We start from the raw sequence: 26067 nt of genomic DNA, 5'->3' as shown, positions 1-26067 counted from the left end.
ACTATTTAGCAATAAGAAGTATAAAACTGACTGACTTTAATCTTCAGTTATTTACAGCAAGTCATCATTTCTGTTAGGGGCAAAGCAGCACGGTATAGCAACATCAGGGACACTAAGAGGCATAGCAAGAGAGTTGTAGTGCCTTGCAATATATTTTTCCATTCATTTGCATACAGTGTGAGACATTTGAGGGTATTTAATTCAACAAAGTGTCTGTAACTGTTGTACCATGTTCATTAACAGCTCAGAGCCTTAATCCTCTGTCCAAAAAAACAAAATATTAAAAGATTATTTTGCATTAACATACAAACCGTTGATTATTTTTGTATTGGAACTATTTAAATCAGCATACAAGGAATATAGGCAGACACAAGGTGCTTAGACAAATTATCACATTTGTGTTTCTTATCTTTGTGTCAGAAATAGTTACATTTTGGGATAAATATAAGGTATGTTTCATTGCTTACTTAGCTGCATTGATTTTTATTACCACAGGTAGAGTTACTTTACCCAAACCCTGGCTGGGTTGAATTGGATCCCGATGTCCTCTGGTCTCAGTTTGTCTCTGTAGTAAAAGAAGCTGTAGAAGGTAAGAATTTCAGTTACTTATGATCAAAAAACTTTATATTGCTATAGGTTATCTATATTACTATAGTTTAATTGGTTGTTTGCAGATGTTTGTATTCCTTAGGCATTGTTTACCGCTGTTCTGTCACAACTATAAATATTGTCTCCGTTAAATAATTATGTTTTTGTATGTTAGCTTGCACTCTCTTAAATGCTTCTGTTTGTTTACCAACTTGTACTCCCAGGCCGGGTATGGAAATCTTGTAATGGGATAAGTGCCCTTCCCTGGCTAACGTATATAAATGCAAGTACAAATACAGACACAAACAAGGTTTGCTGCTACATAACTTTATTGATAAAATGGTGCTTTGTGATGCTTCTAATCACCTGCTACATAAATCCTGGATTTTACTAGATCAGTACCAACAGAAGACCATTTGCCATTTTTTTTATAAATGCTACATGTTCCTGTGTGCCAAGAACTTAATGTTTCACACTTAATTTCTGTGAATATTTTGCGGCTGTCACAGATTTTCTAAATTGTTATTGTCTAGGTCTTATTTCTTCAATTTATTTATTTGTGTATATTTGGATGGCCAGGCTATTCAGCTCCACACAGCCCACTGTCGACCAGAGGAGAAAAGCTCCAACAGCTTCACTGATATTACAGTAAGAGGTGTATTTAAGGATCTGAATCAGGATATTTCCATAGTATTTTACATACAGGCCTAGAATAACATGGCTGTAGCTTTATAAGCCCAACAAATGTGGTAGCATCAGTACAAGTCCATGGATTCTTGTATGTATAGGTAAAAAATATATATACATTTAAATTTTTCTATTGCAAAATATGAACACTTCATACTGCTGCCAGTGATTAACTTTATCCGAGTAGCTATTAGACTGCAATGCACAAGTTGAATTTTAATGGCATACGTAGCCCCCGGACACGAAAGCCTTCAACTCTGTACAGTATGTACTTGTAACTGTGCTTGTGGCAGCCAAGTGTGAGCAGTATTAGCAGCTGAGAACGGTCTGAAGAAGAGTAGCTGAATGGTTGAGGTTGGTGCCTTGGATGTAATGAGTAAAGAGTTATGAGAAGACTTGTAAAGTATTAGGACAGAGTACAATTATGATTGTGGGAGGATGGAAGGATTGCTCATTGGTGACGGTTTATATTTAGTACTTGAGCAATGGCAGTTTCATTTGCCCAAAATTAATTTCTTCAGCTCTTGTTTTTTTAAATATGAGAGTGTTACGCATCTATCATCTCTCTGTTCCACAGTTTTTGGAAAGTAGATTCTTTTGTCTCTGTACTGGTTTTGGGATGGTTATAGAAGTTTCTGTTGGATCTTAGATGCCTGCTAGATACCATGTAAGTATATCTGAAATTACTGGACATTTGGGGTTGCATAGCATCCCGCATGCAAAACTTAGCTGAAAATGTTTTGTTTGAATGCTGGAGTCGGTTTAAGTTTTTCATGGATGTACTGTGATACCCCCAGTTCCTTTTGCAGTGGCAAATCGACTGACAGTAATGGGCCATTTTTGTTTTGTTAAGATGATGCATGTGGACGGGGCCATGTAATATTATTGGAGAGACATTCGAGAGCTCTTGACTTTGTCATCATAATCATTGAATCAATTTCTTTTACTTTTACATGGGGTTGGGGTTTCATGCCAGCTGTTGCTGCTTTTGTTTATTCAGAACAACTTGTCTACCTTCTCTCACAGTCATGCCTGCCTGTCTTGGGGCTTCTGTCATACTATCCATCCATCTCTTGGCTCTATGTCCTCATTTTCTTTTGCCTTCCTCCCTCCCCCTCCTAAATCTGTTTTACTAAATCATCCCCTCTCTTTTTTTGCATATGAGACCATACCGCTGTAATCTGTTCTCCTCAGCCTTCTGTGTAATTGTGCTACTTTGGCTTCTGCTCTGTTGTCCTTATTTCTTCATCTGTCCCACTACCCATCTCAGGCACTACTCTGTCACTTCAAGTTTCTTCATTTCTTTTACCTTCACTGCTCAGATTTTTGTACCCTACAGTAGCACTGGTTGCACCACTGTTTTGTACTCCTTACTTTTCAACATCTTTGGCATTCTTCTCTCATACACTGTTCCTGACACTTTGTGCCAGTTGGCTGCAGAGCCTCTGATTTTAGCTCTGACCCTCTCATTCAGACTTCTGTTCCCTTCAGCTGCACTTCCCAAATGCTTGGGAATTGTTCATCTGTTCCACTTTTTCCATTCCTTCCCAATTTTAAGATTATTCTGATTTCATGTATTTGCTGTCATGATCACTATCTTGTGTGTTTTCAGTTTTGTTCCGTATACCTTCAGTTTTCCATTCCAGCCCCTTATCATTTGTTAAGGTCCCTGTTCAAAGTCTGTAGTGCCAGACTGTACATACAGCAGCTTTTGTTAATCTGTGTCCTCTGACCTATTTGTTGGTGTAGTCTGCCTGTATGAACAGCAGTGGGCTCAGGCCTGAGCCATGACGTACATTCACTTCCACTGAGCGAGCCTCTTTGAATTTGAAAACTCTTTATACTTGCATCATTGGGTTTGTGTAAAATAACCTGCACTAATTCTACTAATGTTTCTAAGTAGTCCAGACTGTCCAGTTCACCTTTTCTGGGACCTTGTCATATATTCCTTGAAATCTAGGCATGTTCACTTGAACTCTTCTTCATATCCAGATTCTTCTCCACTATTAGTCTCATGGCAAACATTGAATCGGTTGTATAACATCCTGATCTGAATCTGAACTGCTCATTTTCCATCTTCCTTTCTGCTGCTCTCTATGTTTCAGTCACCCTTTCCAGAACCTTTATGCAGTGTGACAGGAGTTTGATACCTCTATACTGTTTTCAGTTGTGAATATATTCCCCTTGTTTTTGTACCCTGGCACTAAAATGTTTTTTTTCCTCCATTCACCTTGTATACATTTCTCATGTTCCATACCACTTTGAATACCACCAGGAGCCATTTCTCCTCCAACATCCCCCAACACCTTCATCATATCTGAGCGACTTCATCTGAGCTTGCTACTTTCCCTGACTTTGTCTTCCTTGGTGCCCTTTGTATCTCCTCTGGGGTGGGTTCTCCTTCCTCTTTGTGTAGGTTGTGCATGTGGTAGTACAGCTTATGTAAGGTTTTCTTTGTTAAAAAGCTTATTGAAGTACTACTTCCATTTGTCCCTGGTGTTCTTTAGACTGCTGAGCAGATAGTTGCTTAACATCCCAGGTGAATGGTGCTTGATGGATATATCTTTTTTATCCTTCTGTCATTGCCTTACAGTCTGATGGAGCTTCCTTGTGCCATTTGCTGAATCACTTTCCAGAAGATGTCTAAGTTTGTTTGACACTTTCTTTGCCAATGTGACTGCTGACTTAGTCACCCAGTGGTCCTGCTTTGCCATATCCATCTTTTATATCTCACACTTCTTCCTGCACTCCTCCTTTCTTTTGACAATTTCCCTGATTTTTGCATTCTCCCACCAGTTTTCCTTATGTACCTCACTTCTGTGTGTGGCATAACTGCATATCTGTTCTGTCATCTTCACAAATGCTGTTTTCATATGCTGATATTTTTCTTTAGCCCCTCAGGAAGAAATGGAAGGCGTCAGAGCCCTAAGCATTTCATTGAACCCCTTTGTTTTCACTCTAGACAACTTCCAGGTCTCCAGCCTAGTATCTGTTGACCTTGGAGCTTTCTCTGACTGTATCCTGAAGCCGATTGTAGCCACTTGTAGTATATTATGGGGGATGACTGCTTCACTAAGATGACTTTGTAGTCCCTGATTTCGTCCAAGTGTTGTTACCTTACTGGAATGAATTCCATCTGGGCTGTTGCATGTTGATCATCCTTGTAGATGATTATGTGGCTAACTCTCAAGGTTGTTGAGAAAAATGAATGGCAGACAGTGTGTTGGCCACCTTCATGTCATTTGCCAGACAGAAGTCTAGAATGGTGTCTACTTCATTATCCCAGTTACTGCAAACACATGGACCAGGCAATCCTTGCATCCTCTTCTGTCAGTCCTGATATGAGCATTCAGTCCCCTACTATCAAGACCAACTCATTTTACCTCACTTTATCAAGGAGATCCTGCAACTCCTGCCTGAAAGCTGTGCTTTCTCTCCATCACAGCCCTGCTGCTCAGCATAGGTTCAGCTCATGAGGACTGGTGTATCTTTACAGTAGAGCCTAATAGCCATGAGTCTGTCATTGATTATGATTGAGACATTCCTTGCTTCCTTTGGAAGACTCAGTCTCTCCTCACTTCCCAGTGATCAGGAATATGTAATGCAGTAAACGTTATGATTAGTAGGAGGCTTGGTTAGATATTGGGGTAACAAGAATGCACAGTAATTAATGGAGTTTGTAATGACTGGGGTGACAGGTCACCCTGCAGGTCCACCTCATACTCTAAGGTCATTTGATGCTACAATTTAGTCCACAAACTATGTTTTGCATAAAGAATTCATTCCTTCTCTGTAGTCAAGCAACACAAGCTGAGGTAACACTGTCGGAGATGCTGGGTGGGCAGATTAGTGTGACGAGGGAGATGATTTTTCTGAGCTGTGATACAGAATTGGAATTGCTTAGACATGGTAAGGCCTTGTTGTGTCTAATTATGGTGGCTGTCATAAAAGCAATTACTAGAAAATGGAAATCAAAATCTAAAGTAGTGAATATAGTAACAGAGATAAAGCAACTGGAATTGAGATATTTAGAAAAGGGTAGGAGCAAACTGCATAGGAAAAATGGGAATTGTGGGAACAATACATACAATGGAGGAATGAGGTTTAAAAAAGGCAGGAATTAAATGAGCTTTGTAATGTTTGACTGGCAATGATTGTGTAGATAAGTGATGTATAATGCTTGCAGCTGGGAGTGTCACTATAGTTTACAATGTAAAATGCTTGCAGCTAGGATTGTGGCAGTGTGGATTGTTTTCATTTATATAAATTGTATGATTGCCTGATGTGTCATAAGTGATGGTTTAATAAAGATGTTTCTTGTTCAAAAAAACAAATTGAGCAACAGGGTGTGTGGGAGACCATTTCCTCACATGGAGAAGTAGAGGAGTACCTGCCATCGGCAAAACCATTGGATTATTGTTGGTTTTATGATGATCAGTTAGTTTTCAACATTCTGATGTTTTAGTATTTAGCAATGTCTTTCATGCAAAATATTTAATTTTAGGTACAATATGTGTCCTGTATAGTTAGTCTTGGCCTTTTTACTTTGATAAAATTGTTGTGGGTTGGCTGTGTCTGTTGAGATTTGGGAAAGCATTTTTTGAATATTTTTATAACTTTTTCCCTTTTTTTTCAGCTTGGGCTTTTATTTTAGTATAATGGTGTAAATCTTTACTGAAAGTGTAGAAGATAGATTCATAGTTGAGTGCTTTAGAAGAGTTTTATGATGAGGTGTGCAATAACTAATATTGATCTTGCAGTTCTGCTTTGGTGACTTTATAGTCCACTTTTTTCTACAGCATTCTTTTCTGGTTTCAAATTTAAGCTTGTTGTCAAGATGAAAGTCATGATCTTTTAGTTTGCTAACTTGCTCATTAGGGGTGCTGTCAAACTTTACCATGATAGTATTGTGCTGTGTACTGTTGTTGATTTTGGGCTTGAATAATGCATTTGTTTTATTGTTTTTAAAGATAAGGCTGTAGTGTTTAAGCCTTGGTTGAGTTGAAGAGAATGTTTATTGTAAGCTGTGATGAACTTCACTGTTGGTAACCCTTGAACAAATGAGACTTGTCACCATCTTTTGAGGCAAACATGCTTCCTTGTTTCATTTTGAAAGACTGAGAATAGTGTATATCTTGGTACTGACAGCTGAAGAAGCCTTCTATATAATGCTGGTCAATGAAGATAAGTTGCTACTCCACACTGGAACATGAAATCTGTCGTGCAGGTGGCTGTTGAATTTACTTAAAATCTTAAGATTAGGAAAGATAATTTATTAGAAATGAATGATTACTACAATCAAAGAATTTGGAGAAGTTGAGGAATGTTGTGCCTGTATAACTTCAGATATTGAGCTCAAATTGTGTAAGGTTGTGGAATGTGCAGTGTGAGATACCGACTTAGAGACATTGCCTCCTAACTTGTATACACCATGTTTTTTGGCAGTTACTGAAATGGTATACAAGGACAACGTTGAAGGGTAAATATTTTTGAGTGTTGTAGAATTTTTCCCTTATGCAGAGATGCTGCCATTTTCATTAGAGATGGACTGAATAATGCTTTCTGAGGTACTGTTATGAGAACGAAAGGCATAGTTCAGTCAGCAGCAGCTACCAGGAAACAGTTTGGTGGTGAGTTTTTTTTTTTTTTTTTTTAAGTTAAGATGCATATTAGGATTAGGGGCAGGTGCAGGATGCGTGCTTGTACAGTGCATCAGTGCAGTGCAAGAGGGGAGAAAAAAGTATGATGGCCAGTGCAGCAAAAAAAAAATATCTAAGGAAAATCAGGTACGTTTCTGTTTTAGTTTTACCGAAAGTACCTGATTTTTCTGTTTTGCTCTGTTTCCAGCTGTTATTGAGCATATGCTAATAGAAAGTCTGGCCGCTCAGTGGTACTTCAGCAACTGGATTTCTTTCTCTTGGTATAGGCTCGATTTTCAGAAGGCATGCAAGTTGCACTGCCCAGTTAGCATGCTCATGTTAGAATAGTAGTGATCCTTTATTGTATAATTTATATTTTGTGTTAAAACCACTTTATCGTTTAATGTTCTGTCGTAACATATTTGGTACCATACTTTCGTATCTTTATAATCATAAAAATACTTATTTTCCTTGTTTTTATTTGATTTTCTGACATCATCAAGCCTATTTTACTACCTTTTCCCAAACAAGTTCTCTCCGAGATTTCCTTGTATTTACTTTGTATACGTGTCTTACGTCATCTTGTTTCTATAACAGTAGTAGTAGTGTACAGAATTCAAAGGAGAAATGCATCATAGACCACTCAGTTTATTAAACTAAAAGTCTTATTGTAAGGAATTGTATATTATCACTCTCCTTATATCCTGTTTAACATGCATCATTAAAGTGCTTTGAAAAGTGTTTGCATCATTTCCATTTTCTGTTACTGGAGAGAATCCACATGGATAACTTCCAGTTTATAGGAAAACACGGTTAAGTAGTGTAGGTAAAAGGTGTAGCTATTAGTGTGGTTCTTAAGTGGGATGCTTTAGTTGAGGAGTCTCCTGCCCATCATTTGTGCACATGGGTTTTCATCATCTACGCAGTTTTCTCCCACCTAATCAAAGAATGAATTGATGATCATTCAAATTGTCCATAGGGTATGTGCATGAGTGTTGGCACGTGTGTGTGTGTGTGTTTGTTCGGTCTTCCTTTGACCTTGATTTGGATTAAACGGATTGCTGAAGAATGACTAAATGAATTAAGTTTTTCCTTCAAAGCATAGAAAGCAATGTCTATATATACTGCTCAGTATTGTCCATGTTTTTTTTCCATAAATGTTTCTGCAAATTTACTTAAGGTGCATGTACTTTACGGAAAAAGACTCATCAGTGGTCATATTCCTACCCAGTCCTTTACACTTTTTCCATTTCTGTGTTGATCCACCATATACTGCAATTCCTGCATAATAAATTGAGAAAATGTAACTTATCTTACAATTACTAAAAAGTCACTTGGATAATTTAATCATGCAGGTATTATAAAGCAGTAACATATTTCATATCATCTTTCATTTTAACTTTAAGTTGCTGTTACCTGCATTAACTAACAGTGGAGGGACACTCTTCTATGTTTGATTGTTGTAGTTACCTCACAGCAGAGGTCATCCTGCAGGTATTTGAACTTCTGTAACAAATACTGTCCACAACATTTAGTTTGTGTTGATATATCCTTTTCATGTGCTTTATATTACTATATGCATAAGATCATCTTCACGTTCTATTGCTTTATATATGTGGTGTAATACTAACAGTTTATCTTGAAATCTAACAGCAGATTGTGCTATCTGTGGTTATAATGGGGTTCATAGGTTGGTACTAGGCTATCGGCCTTGGGGCCTATACAAGCCTAGCCATAACAATTCCCTGGATATTTCTTTGAGCATGTTGCTTCTGATATGCTAGCTTTTGAAGCTTATTGTTTTAATAGAAAGCCATTCTACAATTTAGAATAAAACCATTCATAGTACCTGATGTCACTAAAAGCTTTGACTACTGTTAGGTGACCAACAATACTACATCAATATCCATCCCTACAATCCATTTTATTTTCTAACTGGTTTTAACTTTCTCGTGTTTGAGGTTGTGCCATAATACTATATTTTGTCTGTTTCTTCTTCTTTACAGTGGTCAATACTCTGGTGGTCACGGTCCTCTTGGACCATCTGAACTAACCCTGTGCATTTGTGATGAGAGCTGTTCCCTGGCCCCTGGCCCCATACTGCTATAGTCGTCAACAAAAGCTGCTGTCTTTGCAAGCTGTAAAAGGAAAAAAAAAAACAGCACTGTACATACCTTTCAACTATACAGATTTTTTGAAGAATGTTCAGATTTTTTGCCTCATATTTTTGGTCTGTTTCTCATAAAATTGTGGTTTTCTGGCAAATTAGTTGCAAATCCTTAAAGAATGAAGTTAGAAAATAATGACAGATAATTGCGTTTCAGACTTCCTATCCTTCAGAAACTTCATGTTAATGCAAAACCTGTCATTCTATTAACTTTCTAAGTTTTTAAAAGCAATATTTAAAAATTGTCCATATATTTGGGCCTTTGTTCCACTTTTTTATTTATGGCTTTGTCCAGATTTCTTGCTCTAGGAGGTTGAGAGGTATGACAACACACCTTTAGTTAATGGAGAATGCTGTCTTGATTTAGTGCATTGAATGATTACTTTTTGTACTAAGTAAATGTACAGTATATGCGTTCTTGAAAGATATTACTATTGCAGTGAGTGATTTTGGCTGCAGGGGATTTATCCCCACCTCCATCTTTGCCGTTTATTAATCATCTTAGCCAAATGTGTTTAAATTAAAATTTGTTTCAAGTGCACTGTTACAGATATTACCTTGGACGTCTGTAGTCCTACCTAGAATATTGCAGGTCCTCTGCATTCATGCAGGTCTCTGCATGTGCAGAATGATTGACTCCTACTGCAGCAAAGGTTTGTCTCATTTCACTTCCTCCAGACCCCATTCTTCATTAAGCCCACCCTACATTACCTTTATGCTCTGCTGTCCACAATCTTGATGATTAACTGCATTCTTTTCTCTTAAAGCATGCAAGTAGTCCTGTCCCGTAGTTATAATCCATACAGATATACATAGTATAGCTAATTTGAGTTACAAACCACATTCAGCACATTTTCACCTAATTTACAGGTTTAGAAAATGCTACCCAAATTAACTTCTACTAATAACACCACTATGTATCCAGCACTCGTACTACACACATCACCTAGAAGGCATTTTAAGCATCTTTTTTCAGATTGTTCACAAGCAAACCATATCTCTACGGCTGTAATATAGTATATAAAAGCAAGCAACCTACCCAAGAGCTACAAAATAATTCTTAACTGCTACCTCAACTCCAGTGGTCAGTTCTTTACACATGAAAAAGAAAAAAGAAAGGCAGAATCAGTCCATAGTCTTACTTGCATTCCTCACCTTTATTCTCTTCTTTCTTGAATGCCTCAAAATCCTCAGAAACCCTGGCATTCATCAGTAAAGATGTCTTCCCTCAACAAAACTGCCTTCATTTTTCACCCATACAGAATCACAGCCAGCCTATACATAGAGGCTTTATCCCTACTCTGAACAAAATGCAGCTGCTGCACGTCACAGCAACATACTCCACATTAAATTTCCCCAGCACAGGACCTCCCAAACTCTGAAAGACTGTAACATGCACTACAGATCCAGAAATCCATGTTCAACATAACTCCTATTTTCTTATCACTTATCTATAGAAATGTTGAAGTCAGTCCAGCACCTAACAAATCAGTGACCCCTTTTACTGCCCATAAAACAACACAATCCTTCTGTTCCAAAACCTTTTCATACTTCATACCTGAAATGTCATGTCACACTAAAGATCACCACTCTCTAGTCACACTCACAAAGCGGTATCAATACACTACATATTAACAGCAAAACTACAGATAACCACACTAGTCAAAATCACAAAGCAGTATCAATACACTACATATTCACATCAAAACTACAGATAACCACTGTCTAGTCAAAATCACAAAGCAGTATCAATACACTACATATTCACATAAAAAAACGACTAGAGCCATATTCTGGACTGTCAGAAGCCTGAAGACACTGCCAACAAACTAACACAGTATAATCCATACAAGGTAGATATTTATCATTAACAACCAGGCTGCTTAAACCCAAAACAGATCTTTTGGTTCACTCCTGAACTAAAATATCTCCCCAAGCTAAGAGATGAAGTGCAGTCAGTGATGCAAGTGACTGAGATAGATTTCTCAATCAGTAAAACCAAAATAAATGCGGAGTGATCCGGACAAGAATAGCCATGCCACTAGCCAAGGCAAAAGTATTCTTGTGCCATGTCCACAATTTAATGGGCTGCAAAATTAAAAAAAATATATCTCTAGTACCATTAACTCCATCCTAATATCCATAGGACCACTCTACATCAGGGACTATAAAAAAAATTAACATAACCACACATCATGTTGCAATTAATCAACCACTTTTCATGCCTCCTCTCTGCGTTTAAAAATAAATATGTACAAGAACAGATGGAACAAATAACATGATGCAAATGTCAGCACCGATAAACCTATCCCCCTGTTCTTTTCAAAGTTCGCCTAACTCTAACATTACAACCAATCTCTAATTCTTCTTTTCCAAAGATCATATCTACCATATGGAAAAAAAAGTTCAAGTTACTCCAGTACCAAAACTCCCCAAATTAGCTGCGTTTCTGACTTTCAGATTAATATCTGTACACTTCACCCCAAGTATGATGTTTAAGAAATTAGCCAAGTCCAAATAGCCGCCTACCTGCAAAAATGTGTAACTTTTTTCCCTCCACGAACGTGGATTTTTATTCAGCAGGAGCCCCATGACAGTAACCTTAACAGATCATATATAGGCAAAGGCATCCCCACTGGGTGTTGCACCCTGGGTGACCTAGTTTGTTTATTATTAGCCAGACGAACTACGGAGGAGAATGGGAGTGAGCAGCTGATGCTGACACACTCATACTGGGGGAAGGGAGATAGTTTAGGCTCATCACAATGCCATTTTAAGAGCCTGGCAAGCTCTGTGCCATAGAAATGGTATGTTACTTTGTCAGAGGTTGTACTTGCATGAAAACCCATCTGTACCTCTGAAGGGCAGCAATTGTGGAGCTTGTAAGGCCACTGTGGTACAGCTGGGGGGGGGGGGTGTTGGGACATACTTCCCAGAAGCCTATGACACTACACCAGCATCTTCTATTTCCTCATCATCCCAGACCATGGGTCAAGTTGAGCTTGAGTGAGGCTAAGGGTGTGTCCAGTCGATCTAGTGACCAAAGAAAGGAGCTGGTGAAAATGGATAGTCAGCCGTGGGGTGTGTGGGGCAGATAGATAACCCTCTGGGACAGTCTTTATATTTTTAATGGTAGCTTTTGATCCAGTTAAGATCCTACTACTCAAGTCTCTCATGCATTTTGGATTCGGCACCAGACTATATGCTGGATAAAATACTGTTTTTCTGCCTGACAATTCTCTGTCAAAAATTAAATCCAAAAAATCAGAATTTGTTCCACTTAAAGTTCCTTGCTTTTTTTTTTTGTCCTTTCTTAATCATCATTTGTTAGCTTCCTATTGACATACCTGGTAGCCCTTAATTCTATGAAACAACCAATTATTTATGTTAGCGGGAATATGGCCAGATCAAAAACATGACTTTAAGTTTCACCTAGAAAGAACAAAATCCAAAATATGCAAATCACACACATGGGCAATAAAAATCTTTTTCTTTTTTAGAAAGAAGATATGCTATAGCTAAAGGCATATTCTGCCCCAGCTAGACTGTAACCTTTTACTAAAGGTGTTGCCTCCTGAAAAATCAAACTTCACTACAGGCAAGTGCAAAAAAAAAATTGATTCATTACCCTTTCTTTCATGGTGCATGTTTTTGATCAGTGACCATCTTGTATTAATCATTCATGGAATACATACAGAAGCAAATCCCTCATTAGTAAACCGTGTTCACGATTCAAATAGGTCGTCAAAATCTTTATTATTTCTTCACTTAATCTTTTCAAGCATTTATCCTTCATATACATTTGTTTTGATGTTCTCCATATGCTCTACATATGCCTCCTTTTTAACCAACAAAAACATATATTTAGAAACCCCATGCTGAGATTTCTATATGTGTTTGCATGTTTTTTTGCAGTCCATTTCGCAAATTAGCCCTTCACCGATACATAGCCAAAATGGAAGCAAAGCTCTCTCCACCCAAGATTGTGCTAGACAGTCAAGAGGAGAAGGTTAACACCCATACTACACCTCAAGCAACACATAGCCCTTCTAAACCCACACCACCCACACCCACATATAGCAACACTAAATCCGCATATGCAGAGGCCCTTAACTGTAATCTGCCCAAGCAACAAGGACCTCTGAAGCTGAAACGCAAACAAACACCAATCACAACCAAAGTGTCACATAGTTCACAACACCTGTGTGCCACCCAGCAACAGCCCCTAAGGCAAGACAATGTACCTAACACTTTAGTCATAGGTGACTCTATAGTCTGGCACACTGATGTCCCTTTCACCAGGTTGAACAAGGAGAAAATTACAGTCAGCTGCCTGTCGGGTGCCAGGATCCGCCACATAACGCATGCACTCAAGTCACTCCACAACAAGTACAAATATGACTCTGTCATTGTCCATGTTGGAGTGAATGACTTGAGACGTACCTCCCTGGACTACATGAAAAGAGAAATGGAAGAGCTCTCGGATCATGTGGCCCAGGCAGGTATGACCCTAGCCCTGAGTAGCATCCTGCCTTCACCCAGAATGATACCACAATATAAGAACAAAATGATTGACTTCAACAACTGGCTAAGCTTCTGGTGTCTTTCAAAGGGGATCCAGTATCTGTCTGCCTGGGATGACATGATTGACGGACCACGATGTTTTGCCAGAGATGGTCTGCACATGTCACCCCTGGGATTCAGGTTACTGGCTAAGGCTCTTGCCACCCCTATAGTGCCTTTTTTAGGCAAAGTTCTAAGGACAAAACCGCCACCGTAACCGGTACAAGCATGCAAAATCTGAAGGTAATGCTACTCAATGCTAGAAGTCTAAACCTCAAAATGCACACTGAGGCACTCCTAAAAATGGAGAACATCGATATCTGTGCAGTAACTAAGACCTGGTTCAAGGCTGCAGAGTGCACCCCTGCAATACCAGACTACAACTCTTAACACATTTTTCAGCCACCAAAGCAGGATCGAAACACTAACGGTGGAGGAGTGTCAATATTCACCAAGGATATTCACACCACCAGGCTAGTTGCCCAACAAAATGCGTCTGAAATTCTCCAGATGAAACTAACACTAGGTAAGACTGCAATCCAAATTGTAGCTTGCTACAGATCCCCCACAATTCCCTAAGATTCTCACTACATCTTTCTAAATATACTGGAAAATATTAAGATAGAACCAAACACCCTAATACTGGGTGATTTTAACTGCCCTGCCATTAACTGGGAAAACTACTTGTGTACCAACACCTTTGCCCAACGGTTCTTGGAATTCATAAATTCCAACGCCCTGGATCAACTAATCCATAGTCCCACCAGGGGGCTCCAATATCCTAGACCTGGTCAATACCAACATGGGAAATCGATGCTCCACACCTATGGTCACCCCCTCGTTAGTCAGGTCTGACCATAAGCTAATCACCCTTAACATCCACATCCCACCCCCACCCCCCAGTAAGGAAACCTCCATAAAAAACTTCTCCAAAGCCAACTTCGTGCCACTCAAGTCAGAAGAGACAAACTTCATGACACCCATGCATATGGGAGCTGAAAGTTCAACTGCTGAATCCTACACTAAGGCACTGTACGAGCACATCCACTCATGCATAAATCGTGCCATCCCAAATAGAACCAGGATGCTCTCATCCAAAAAAAAGAAGCCAATCTGGTGGTCCCCTGCCATAAACAAACTTTACAACAAAAGGAAGAAACTGTTGCAGAAAAGAGGAAAATCCCAGGATGCAAAAAACTTTCTTACCAGCCTCAGTAAGAAACTGAGATCCCTCATAAAATCCTCCAAAGCTAGTTCCGAAAATAAAATTGCCAAAGATTCCAAAGACAACCACATGGCATTCTATAACTATGTCAAGAATCTAAATGGCAATGCTCAGATCTGCTCTGAGCTAAAACAGAATGGCATTAAATATACTGATCCCAAGGATATTGCCAATATCCTGGCAGATCGATTCAGTGCCAACTTCACCCCCCTCTCACCCCCTAAATGGCCCATCTCAATACAGGAAGATTGCCAAATTCCAGTAATAATGGCCACACAGGTAAAAAAAACTCTCTCTCCAAAGCTAAGAATACAGCATCCATGGGACCAGATGTCATCCTGGGCTGTGTACTACACGAACTACAATATGAACTGGCACCTCACCTAAGTGTCCTGTTTAATCATAGCCTCACTTCAGGTTTCGTGCCCACTGAGTGGCGCAGAGCTACAGTTATCCCAATCCACAAAGTGGGATCCACCTTGGATCCCGGAAACTACCGTCCTATCAGTCTGACAAGCCTTATCTGCAAGGCCATGGAGCGTATTATCATGGAACTTATAAACAAAGACATTGGCAACCTTCAAACACTGGACCTCACCCAGTTTGGGTTCGTGAAGGGCCGATCTTGTCTCCTGAACCTGATTGACTTCTTTGAATCAGTCTCCAGAGCCATGGACAAGGGTAAGGTGGTCCACACAGCCTATCTAGACCTTGCCAAGGCCTTTGACACCATCCCCCACTCTGAAATCATAGATAAACTTACTAAGCTGGGCATTAATCCCTACGTCACCCAATGGGTTGCTAACTGGCTTACTGATGGAACCCACACTGTAAAAGTAGCAGACTCCAAATCCAGCTCCAGACAAGTGACAAGTGGAGTACCTCAGGGTTCATTCCTGGGACTGCTCTTGTTTGACATCTACTTCTCTGAAGTACAGGCCAACACTAAGGGACTCTGGATAACAAAGTTCGCAGATGACTGCAAACTGGGAGCCATTATTGAATCCCCAAATGATGTGGATACTCTACAAAAGGGCCTTACAGAAACAAATGCTTGGTGCCAGAGCCATGGGCTCAAGCTCAATGCCAAGAAATGTATAGTTATCCCCTTTGGGAAAAAACATGTATCCGTGAATTACCATATAGGTGGCAGTACACTAAACACCGAAAGTGTGATAAGAGACTTAGGGACACAGGTGGACAGTGGTCTATCCTTCGATAACCACATTGCCACAACAGTCAGGAAATCCTTCTATGTGGCACACCTCATCACTAAGGGCTTTTCATCCAGAAAAAAAGGAGGTCATTGTCCCACTGTACTCATCCCTCATTAGACCCATTATAGAATACAATGCCTCGTTTGGTATGTACCTCTCAAGACATCTGCAACAACTGGAAAGGCCGCAGAAATGCCTCACTAAAAGAATCACAGGCCTAAAGCAGATGCCCTATGCTGACCGCCTTAAAAAAACTCCAGCTATACTCTGTCGTATATAGTCTACTCAGAGGTGATCTTTGCTTAACATACAAGGCCATGTCAAACCCAGAGCTGTTGGACATGCTACACTTAAAGAAATCCCAATCCCTCAGAGCCACATGCTCCAGGGATCTAAACCTTGTCATCACAATAAACAAAACATGCTGGAAGGATAGGTTCCTGACCCAGAGACTCCCCAGACTCTGGAATAGATTGCCCATACATGTCGAGCAGAGTGCCTCTTTGGTCCTCTTCAAAAGGAACCTTGACGATTGGATGGGAGAAAGGAAATTCACCCTGGGGATCACGTCAGTCACCCTGCTAGACAGGGGTCCAGGGAAGTAAATAGTGTGGGAAGAAATAGTCAGGGGATTGTTATGGCTAGGCTTGTATAGGCCCTGGGGCTGATAGCCTAGTACCAACCTATGTAATCTGTTTCAGTTTTCATATTGGCTTTCCTATGTGTTCTAATTTTTCCTTCAGTCATAATTAACTTTTAACATTTTTGTAGTTTTCTGACATTTGACTACAGACATTTATTTTTACTCCGGGAGAGTGGATTGCCCACAGAAATGTTAAAGGCTGAATGGGGACAGATCATGGAGATGGTTGCCATAGACTTAAAAGGATTGAGTGGGACACTGATTATATCCTGTTTATTATGCTTTTGAGACATGGATGCAAAGAAATTCACCTTGAGAGAAGCTCAAGAGGTGAATTTTGAAATCCATGTCGAGAACACATAGTAAAGGTATTTGATTGGAGACCCGATCATAATTCTTTGTAGTACATGGAGCTTTATCTGCTCCATGTACTACTATTTACAGGAAAAAAGTGCCAAGTGTTTTACTGGCTTTCAGAGCAGTAAAGCACTTCGTGAGCGCTGTCAGAAAGACTGAATGCAAGCACAAGTCTCTTGTGCTTACACTGACCTTGGCATTCCTCTCAACTGTCCAGATTGTCACAGAATGTTTTGCTTCATATGTTTGGTGTGTTCCTCATAAAATCTCCATATTTTGGACAAATCTCTGAGGATTGAAGTCACTAAATAATGGCATAGAATTGAGTTTCAGACTTGCTATCCCTCAGAAAATGCAGCTGAACACACACACATCACATATAGATTTCTTTTTCAACACGGCTGCTCCCTGTGAGGCAGTGGCTGCACTAACTTGTGGAAGGCATTTGCAATATCTGTGTAAATATCCATCTAATACATTGTCAGAAACTACAAAAACAACGAAAACAGGAAGGGAAATGGACACAAGGTTAGTCTGTGGCAGAAATACCCTGCTAGACCTTTGGTTTATGGGCTTGGCATGCAATTAGTTTACAAGGCTGCTTTCTCTAGGGCCTGTTAAGCCTAATGAATGCTGAGAGATAGGAATCTTATCTAATCTAGACTCAGAGTTCTGTGTACAAAGAAATTCAACATACATTGCACCCAAAAGGAAGAGATGACGGAAGAGATGTGAAAGATCTAGGAAAAGAGGAACTAGAGCAGGTATGAATGTCAGGCTGAAAGGAAACTCCTACAGACCTGCACTCCCATCTGTCATGCTAACAAATATTCGATCCCTGGAAAACCAAAATGGACTACCTAAGTTTGGACCTAAACATCTATAGAGAGGTAAGACTGTTGTATGTTTATCTTTACTGAAACCTGGCTAACTCCTAGTGTCAGTGACAGTACTGTTCATGTGAATGGGCTGTGTTATTCAGAGGAGACAGAAGCCAGGCCCTTAGTGGCAAATCCAGGGGAGGTGGAGTTTGCATCTACATAAACAACAACTGGTGCCCAAACTGCAAGAAAGCCTCAGCCCACTGCTCTGAGAATATAGAGTTCATGACAATAAAATGTAGACCTCTTTGTCTGCAGAGGGAATTCTCAGTTATTGTCATCTCAGCTGTATACATTTCTCCAAGTGCAAACACAGATGAAGCACTGGCCACACTATACCTGTCAATCAGCAAAATGTAGAACAAAAACCCTGATTGTGTCTGTGTCTGTATCACAGCTGGTGACTTCAACCAGGCTAATTTGAAAACAGTTCTACCCCACTGCTACCAGCACATAGACTTTGCCACCGGAGGTGCCAACATACTAGATAAGGTGCACACCACTGTCAAACAGGCATTCAGGGCAAAGCCGCCCCCACAGCTTGGTAATTCGGATCATCTATCCATTATGCAAACTCCAGCCTACAGACCATTACTAATCAGAGAGCAACCACCCAGGAAGTAATTGAGACTGGCCAGAGGAAGCAAACTCTGCACTTCAGGATTGCTTTGAATGCACAGACTGGAACATGTCCACTGCAGATCAGCACACCAGCCTGGAAGAGTACACTGAGTCAGTAGTAGGTTTCATAGAAAAGTGTGTGGATGAAGTGATAGTCACCAAGAGTATCATCACACGTGCCAACCAGAAACCCTGGCTCACAAATGAAGCATATGAACTTCTGAGTGCACGCAACACAGACTTCAGGTTGGGGGATAAGGAAGCCCTCCGGTCACTCAGAGCAAACCTGAACAAGGGAATAAAAACAGCAAAAAGGGCATATGGTCAGAAGATCCAGAGTCACTTCAATGAACTCAGAGACTCAAGACGAATGTGACAAGGCATACATTCCAACACAGATTACAGGCCCACATCAGCACAGTGTGATGACAATAATGACTTCCTCAGCAAACTAAACACCATTTTCAACAGGTTTGAGGAAAGAAATAACACAACTGCAATGAAAGTCCCTATCAGTCAAGGGGATGAAGTACTGCGTTTCAACCCTACTGATGTTAAAAGAACTCTGTGCAGGGTTAACCCAAGGAAGGTGTCTGGACCTGACAACATCCTGGTATGGGTGCTTAGAGAATGTTCTGACCAATTGACAAATGTTCATGCAAATATCTACATTTCACTAAGTCAGGCTATCTACTCAAATGCTTTAAAACTGCAGCTATAATACCTATCCCAAAGTAGTCCACACCGTCTGGCCTAAATTATATAGTTCTCACCTCGATAGTAATGAAGTGCTTTGAGACACTGGTCAAGGACCATATAACATCCAGTCTCCCTGCACTCTTAGATCCATTCCAGTTAGCATCTTCTGTGGAGCAATTTGGTTGATTCGCAGTGTCAGTGGCGCTTCAAGTATCCATGGTCCACCTGGAAAACAAGAATTGTTATGTGCAAATGTTGTTTATAGACTTTAGCTCTCTTCAACGCAGTGATTCCCCCCAACACCTGATAAAGAAACTTGACCAACTGGGAATAAACGCATCCCTGTGTAACTGGATACTGGACTCCCTCACAGATGGACCTTGGACAGTACGCATTGAAAATACCACCTTCGAGAGCATCACTGTGAATATATAGGGGTTCCACAGGACTGTGTACTGAGACATCTGTTCACCTTGTTGACTCAAGACTGCACAACCAAGTTCAACTCGAACCACATCATCAAGTTTGCAGATGACAAAACTATCATAGGTCAAGTCAGCAACCATGATGAATCAGCCTGTACAGAGGAAGTTAATCAACTCATTGTCTGGTGCGACAGCAACAATCTCTCACAAAAAGTGATTATGACCAGAGATCATTGTTGACTTCAGAAGAAAGCATAAAACATACTCTCCACTAACAATCCACAATGAAATGGTAGAGAGAGTGGGAAGTGCAACATTCTTGGGGGTACTTATCACAGATGACCTAACAGAGCATTAATACTACTGCCATTGTAAAGAAAGCGCAGCAAAGCCTTCATTTCCTGTGAAGATGAGAAAGGCAAACCTCCCCTTTCCAATCCTTACTATCTTTTACAGAGGTACCATAGAGAGTATACTAACAAACAGTGTCGCAACCTGGTACGGTAACGGTCCCACCTTGGACAGAAAGGCCCTTCAGAAGGTGGTTAAAGTAGCAGAGAAAATCACTGGAACCATGCTCTCTGCCATCCAAGAAATACACCTGTCGCAATGCACAACCCCCCTCCCCACCAAACAAGCACTAATAAAGACTAAATACAGAGAATTAGTGTGGGCACAATTTTATTACCACTTTCATCCAAGAATGGACTTTATCAGAATAACCACCATGACAAATTCACTCACAATTATACAAGCACATAGCCAATGAAATACAACAGCTAATTAAACAATTAAATACTCGAGAGAAAATTTAATTAAAAATTTAAAAAAATGTTCTAGGGCCAACAAGATTATCAGAGACATTACCCAGCTTGCCCATGGACTCTTCACTTATTTATCTTTCGGTAAATGCTACCGCAGTATGAGGTGCAAAACAGCCAGATACAACAAGAACTTTTTTCCACAAGCCATCAGACTACTAAACACATACTAACTCAACACTATGCTGAAGTCTGAAATCAGAAAAGGCTGTTGGAATTTCCAACAGTAGTATCACATATTTTTGTGCAATAACTTTGGTCCAGTAATCCCACTGGGATTTCCTTAATTCATATTCTTATGCAATCCTAAATGTGCAATAATGATTACAGGAATCCTAAATGTGCAATAATGATTATCGCTAAAAATTCCCCTTTCTGTGCAAATTTTACAGATAGTCAAGGTCAATAATGTGTGTCATGTCAGTAGTAGCTGTTGTGATACAGATTGTCTATGTGTGAAAATGTCTCCACTTTGAGAAGGAGTAATGAAATTTTGTTCAGTGATGCACAAGTTTTATAATCTGACAATAAAGTTCACTTTGACTCATACCTCTCAACCTCTTGGAGCAAGACATTTGGACAAAGCCAAAAATAAAAGTGGGACAAAGGCCCTCCAAATAAGGACAATTTAAAATGTTGCTCTTACAAACTTAGAGAGTTGATGGAATAACAGGTTTTGCATTATCATGTTTCTGAAGGGTATGAAGTTTGAAACTCAAATGTCTGTCATTTTCTAACTTCAGTCTTTAATGATTTGCCACTAATTTGCCAGAAAACCACAATTTTATGAAAAACAAACCAAAAATATTAGGCAAAAATATGGACATTCTGCGAAAATTTGTACAGTTTAGAGGTATGCTTTGACTTGCCATCCTGTCATTCTAGCCACAAGTTTATAACAGGAAGTCAGGGACACATTACCTGTGCAAATAGCAGGCAGAATCAAATATATTTTTTATTCTTCCACATTCTTTACTGGTCAGTACTGGCAGGTTTGACTGCTTAGTGCGAGATCTGACCTTAACAGGTTAAGCAGGGATTGCTTAACATTGTTAAGATCTGGTATTGCGCTATAGTAGCACTTAACTTATTTGTCTGTTTTTCTGAATATCAGAGAGCAATCCTCTCACACCATGTACTGCATAACGGTTTAGAGCCTAATCAGAATTGGTCTGATTTTTTTCAACAGAAAAGCTCAGTCTTTTTGTAAATATTGGGGGAGCATTTGGCAAGAATAATAACGTGACTATACTGTGATAAATAGAACAATAAGCATTGTGTGATGGTACCAAATGGGGATTAGATACGAATAAGTGCTGACATGCCAAGGATAGTTGTGGATAATAAAGCAGACTAAATCCAGACTAACACCCTCACCCTTACCCCCCCCACCTAGACGCTTAACCCAACTATACTACCGCCACTACTAACCACAGTCAGAATTAGCTAGTTGTCTTTACATACTTTAAAATCTTGTCTGACAGCTTTGTTACTAATATGATAAACGACAAGAAACCATCTTAACTTGCAACATTTACTGTATATACTGTTGATGATCAATATCTTGTTATTGTATTGAAGCCAACAACCTGTAATGTTGTTTACTATTGCTGCAACTTTGTATCTCTATTTATCATGTAAATGATGAGCAGCTTTTCGTCCCGGGCATCCGCTGAAAAAAGGACCTGTGTCCAGTCAGAATTTCCCGGTAAATAAATTAAATTAAATAAATAAAGCAGTGCATTCACAAAAACGTCCATTACCATGCAAATTGGGAGCCCATACAATGAGAGGGCATGTTGACTGGGGCCATTTGCATGTGCATTGTATGCTCAACTCCGTGCACCTCTACATGTTCATCAAAGTGCTGCATATGTGCTACATGGGCACAGTGGACTAGGACTACATTATTTTGGCATTATTTTGCACATGGAAAGGAAATGGGGTGATAGGGCAGTCAGGGGGAAGAGTAAGCAGAAGAGCACACAGGAGGACAGAAGAAATGGAAGGCTGGTACAGGGTGGTGCCTTTTTCTTTTCATTTTAGAAGAAGGGTAGGAGGAGGAGGTGGAAGCATAGGTAGGAAGGAGGGTGTAGAGATGGTAGTATGAGCGCATACAAACATATAACAAAGACAGATGGTGAAGTGCCAATACTAAGGCTGGGGGGTACAATGGAGAGACACGGAGGCTGGATAATTGCTGATGGTGAGGGCTGTACAGTAAACAAGGAAGGGTGACGCATGAGGAATGTGAACACTGTGATGGTGGCTAGGGTGAGGCTGTGACAGCCTGCCAAGCCACTACAGTGGAGAACCTACCCAGAAGACCATAATCTCTGTGGCTGACATCATATGCGGGCTGTGCCACTGTTACTCCAAAGGGTGGAACTTGATGGCTGTACAACTCTACCATTTGCATGAGGATGCATTCCAGGGTGCTAGTACACGTACTGAGCTGCTGGTTTACCTCAATCCTGATCAGCAGTTGGACCTCCTACTGGATGATCCAGGAGTGCTCCCTCTGTGCCAGTCTATGCCACTCAAGGGAGAAACATTACCAGAAGCTACAAGCAAGCTCTCCAGGTTACCTTCCACAGGACGACCCTAATCATCTTGCATAGAGGCTGGCATGGAGATTGCTGGGGATATAGCAGTTGGTGCTGCGGCCAATGCAGAATATGGTGGCTACTGTCTCACCACTGCCTGCACCATATGCTACCTTCAGAAAACATGAAAATAAATGGAGGGAAACGGAGCAACAAAACTGTGTAATAAAAAGATTATGACAACAACAAAGAACAGGACATAAATAGCTATGGGCACTGACATAAGACAGACCCTGGAAGGAGTAAAATAGCAGAGCCACATTTATATCAGTGGCTGGAAAACACATATGTAATACTGGGGACGAGAACAGAAGATATGAAAGGCTCTGCCATTGTTACTGGTTGTGTAGGCCAGTGGCACATGGGATGAGTGTGTGTGTGTGTGTGTGTGTACGCATGCAAGCAAACTACCATGAAGCAATAGAAAAGTAATTAAGCTGAACAAATGATCACTGCTGTGGAAAGTTAGGGTATGTGGAACTGTCATACACATTATGGCAGATGCAGGGATGTGTGGTGCAAGCTTGGAGTGGCATAAATAACATGCCTGAACAGGTGACAGACAAAATATTAAGCTGTAATAGTTCAAAGAGAAATTATATTGCAGTGGTACCCAGCTTTAGTACAGTTGTCATGCACATGACTGTGTCAGGAATAATTGGTACAGTTAACAAATACATTACGAACCCTAGCTGTTCTACAAGCATTGAAGAAGTATGCACTGTGTAGCTTTGTATAACATCCTCCACTCCACTGAATTATCCTAATTCCCCCTTATACCCCCAATGCTGTAATTATGACGCAGACACCTCTCTTTGTAAATGAGGCTTGTCTTAATTTATTGTAAATAATGTCTATAACAATTGTAAATACTCTTGTTTGATAATGGTATTTTACAGATCTGTATACTCTTGCTGTCTTTCATTAAACGTAATTCTGCTTTCTTTGTATTCCTGGGCTGAGACTGGAATTGGTCAGTTTTGATTAGTACCGTACCCTGGTAAACACATTTTGAATAAATAGCAATGCAAAACTGGTCAGGCAGGCTTAGCACAGATATACAGTATACCTACCCGACCACCTAGAGAGGCTGACCTGCCTCTTCTGGTAGGCAAGACTATTTTCTGTAGACCCTTTCTCTGATATTAAACACAAAGAACATTAATGAGCAGAGCATAACCCTGGAATGCAGAAAGAGCCTGTATGTGTACATTAAGGCCGACTGTAGTATGAATTAGAAAAAAATGATTGCTTACTGCAATATTGAAGCAGTCTGTCCCTAGCCTTTTCCATGATCTCGGTGACACCGCTACAAACCACCATATTTGTGCTGGCATTGCTTACCAGTGCATATGATGCCCATGGCATCACTCAGCACCCTGGTAAGTATGTGATCACCATCTGTTTTATACAAGGGACCTTTATATGTGCTTGTGCTACCTGTGCTTTGTGTGCATTAGGTGCAGAAAGATTTTAGCCTTCCTGTTGCACCACACAGGATCTCTGCCAACTCAGAGCCTGCAGATGCCATATTCACTCAGCAGGTCAAGTACTGGAGTGACACTAATTGCTGGGGTGCAATGCAACATGTTGTGAGCACAGTGGGATGTATATCAGTGGGCAGCACAGTTGTGCAATACCCATCCATGGCAGTGAGGTGCACATGGTCAATAGCATGGAGCTCGGTGGCAGCTGCACAGCCAGGCTCCACTGGTGAGCACATCCTATGTGAAGTACATGCCCTAGTATGGCCATGGTAGGCAGCTGGATAGCAGTTTGACCGTGGATATTACTGCATTGTAGATGTGTAGTATCATGGCTGGGCCACAGTGCAGGATAAATAGTCATTGGTCACAGTACACTTAATGAGGCAAATTAGGCCTTTTAGCATGGAACGTGCTGATAATACATTGCTTTACTGGCATGATTCAGAGAACATTAAAGTAAATCAAGTCATTGGCATAATTGTGTGAACAACACTGTTGCCATAGTGTAACTGCCACATAATAGGCCAAAGGGAGTAGTTACTTGAGCCATGCTTTAATAATGTTAATGCTGCCCATATTTCTAGAATGGAATGGTCCTTTAAAGATTAACTTGGAAAGTAATTGGAGATATTTAATGCAATCTCAGCCTGTGTTTCAGTAGTAAGGCAGAAGCTACCAGGAAGGTAATGCATGCTGTTTGTGTTGTGGGTTTTTTTATAACAGAAAGCTGTTGCAAGTTTGGAGAAAGTTGCTTACAACCTGTGTGGAAACTACCATAAGCTTCTATGGACTGGAAGTGGCAACAATGCATGGGATGCGTAACTAGGTTTATAAAGGGATCTATATTATATGTTCGAAGTCTGAAAACTTCGAATCTCATATGATCGACTCCATATGAGCGAAGTTTTCAAACATCGAACATAAAATATAAACAAACTAAAAATAAAAAAAACTACCTGAACGCTCTATGCAGGGGAGAATCCCCCCTGCACCCCCCACACCTCCCACTACTTAGAGATTGTACTACATTGAAGTGAAGAGAAATATTCCCTACTGCGATCTCCGTTGAAACATTAGATGTTTGAAAACTTCGCTCATATGTTGCCGATTATATGAGATTTTAAGTTTTCAAACTTACAATATAGACCCTTATAAAGGACCCTGTGGTCATTAGCAGCCTAGTATACACCTATGCATCTGTGTGTGTGCGCGCGTGTGTGTGTGCGGTGTCTGTGCATGCGCGCTTCATCTGTCCATCCTTTGTTGTGTGCGAGACTTGTGCATCAGCAGCTGGGTCTGGATACAGGTGAACCAGGAGCCAATTCACTTTCCTTTTTTTCCCCCATTTAAATTGCTTTATTTTCTCGTCCAAGAATTGAACTTTTGTTTTTTTCAGTCTGGTTTCAGATTTTGAACTGTTTTATCTGTGGCTGCTCCTGTA

General features: G+C 40.3%; 1 protein-coding gene across 2 annotated transcripts in view; it reads left to right on the top strand.

Moving 5' to 3' along the window:
• The window catches only part of GK5 (glycerol kinase 5), a 478960-nt gene that overhangs the window by 102976 nt on the left and 349917 nt on the right, over window positions 1-26067 (top strand). For both annotated transcript variants that reach the window (XM_044071017.1, XR_006364759.1), the window contains exon 2: window positions 496-589. In XM_044071017.1, coding sequence (XP_043926952.1) covers window positions 496-589 — 94 coding nt within the window. The remainder of the gene's footprint in view (window positions 1-495; window positions 590-26067) is intronic.

The sequence above is a fragment of the Protopterus annectens genome, chromosome 5.part0 (genome assembly GCF_019279795.1).
Source record: "Protopterus annectens isolate FY-2018-M chromosome 5.part0, PAN1.0, whole genome shotgun sequence".
Lineage (NCBI taxonomy): Eukaryota > Metazoa > Chordata > Ceratodontiformes > Protopteridae > Protopterus > Protopterus annectens.
The sequence above is the reverse complement of the archived record's forward strand: the minus strand, read 5'-3'. Positions and strand labels throughout refer to the sequence as shown.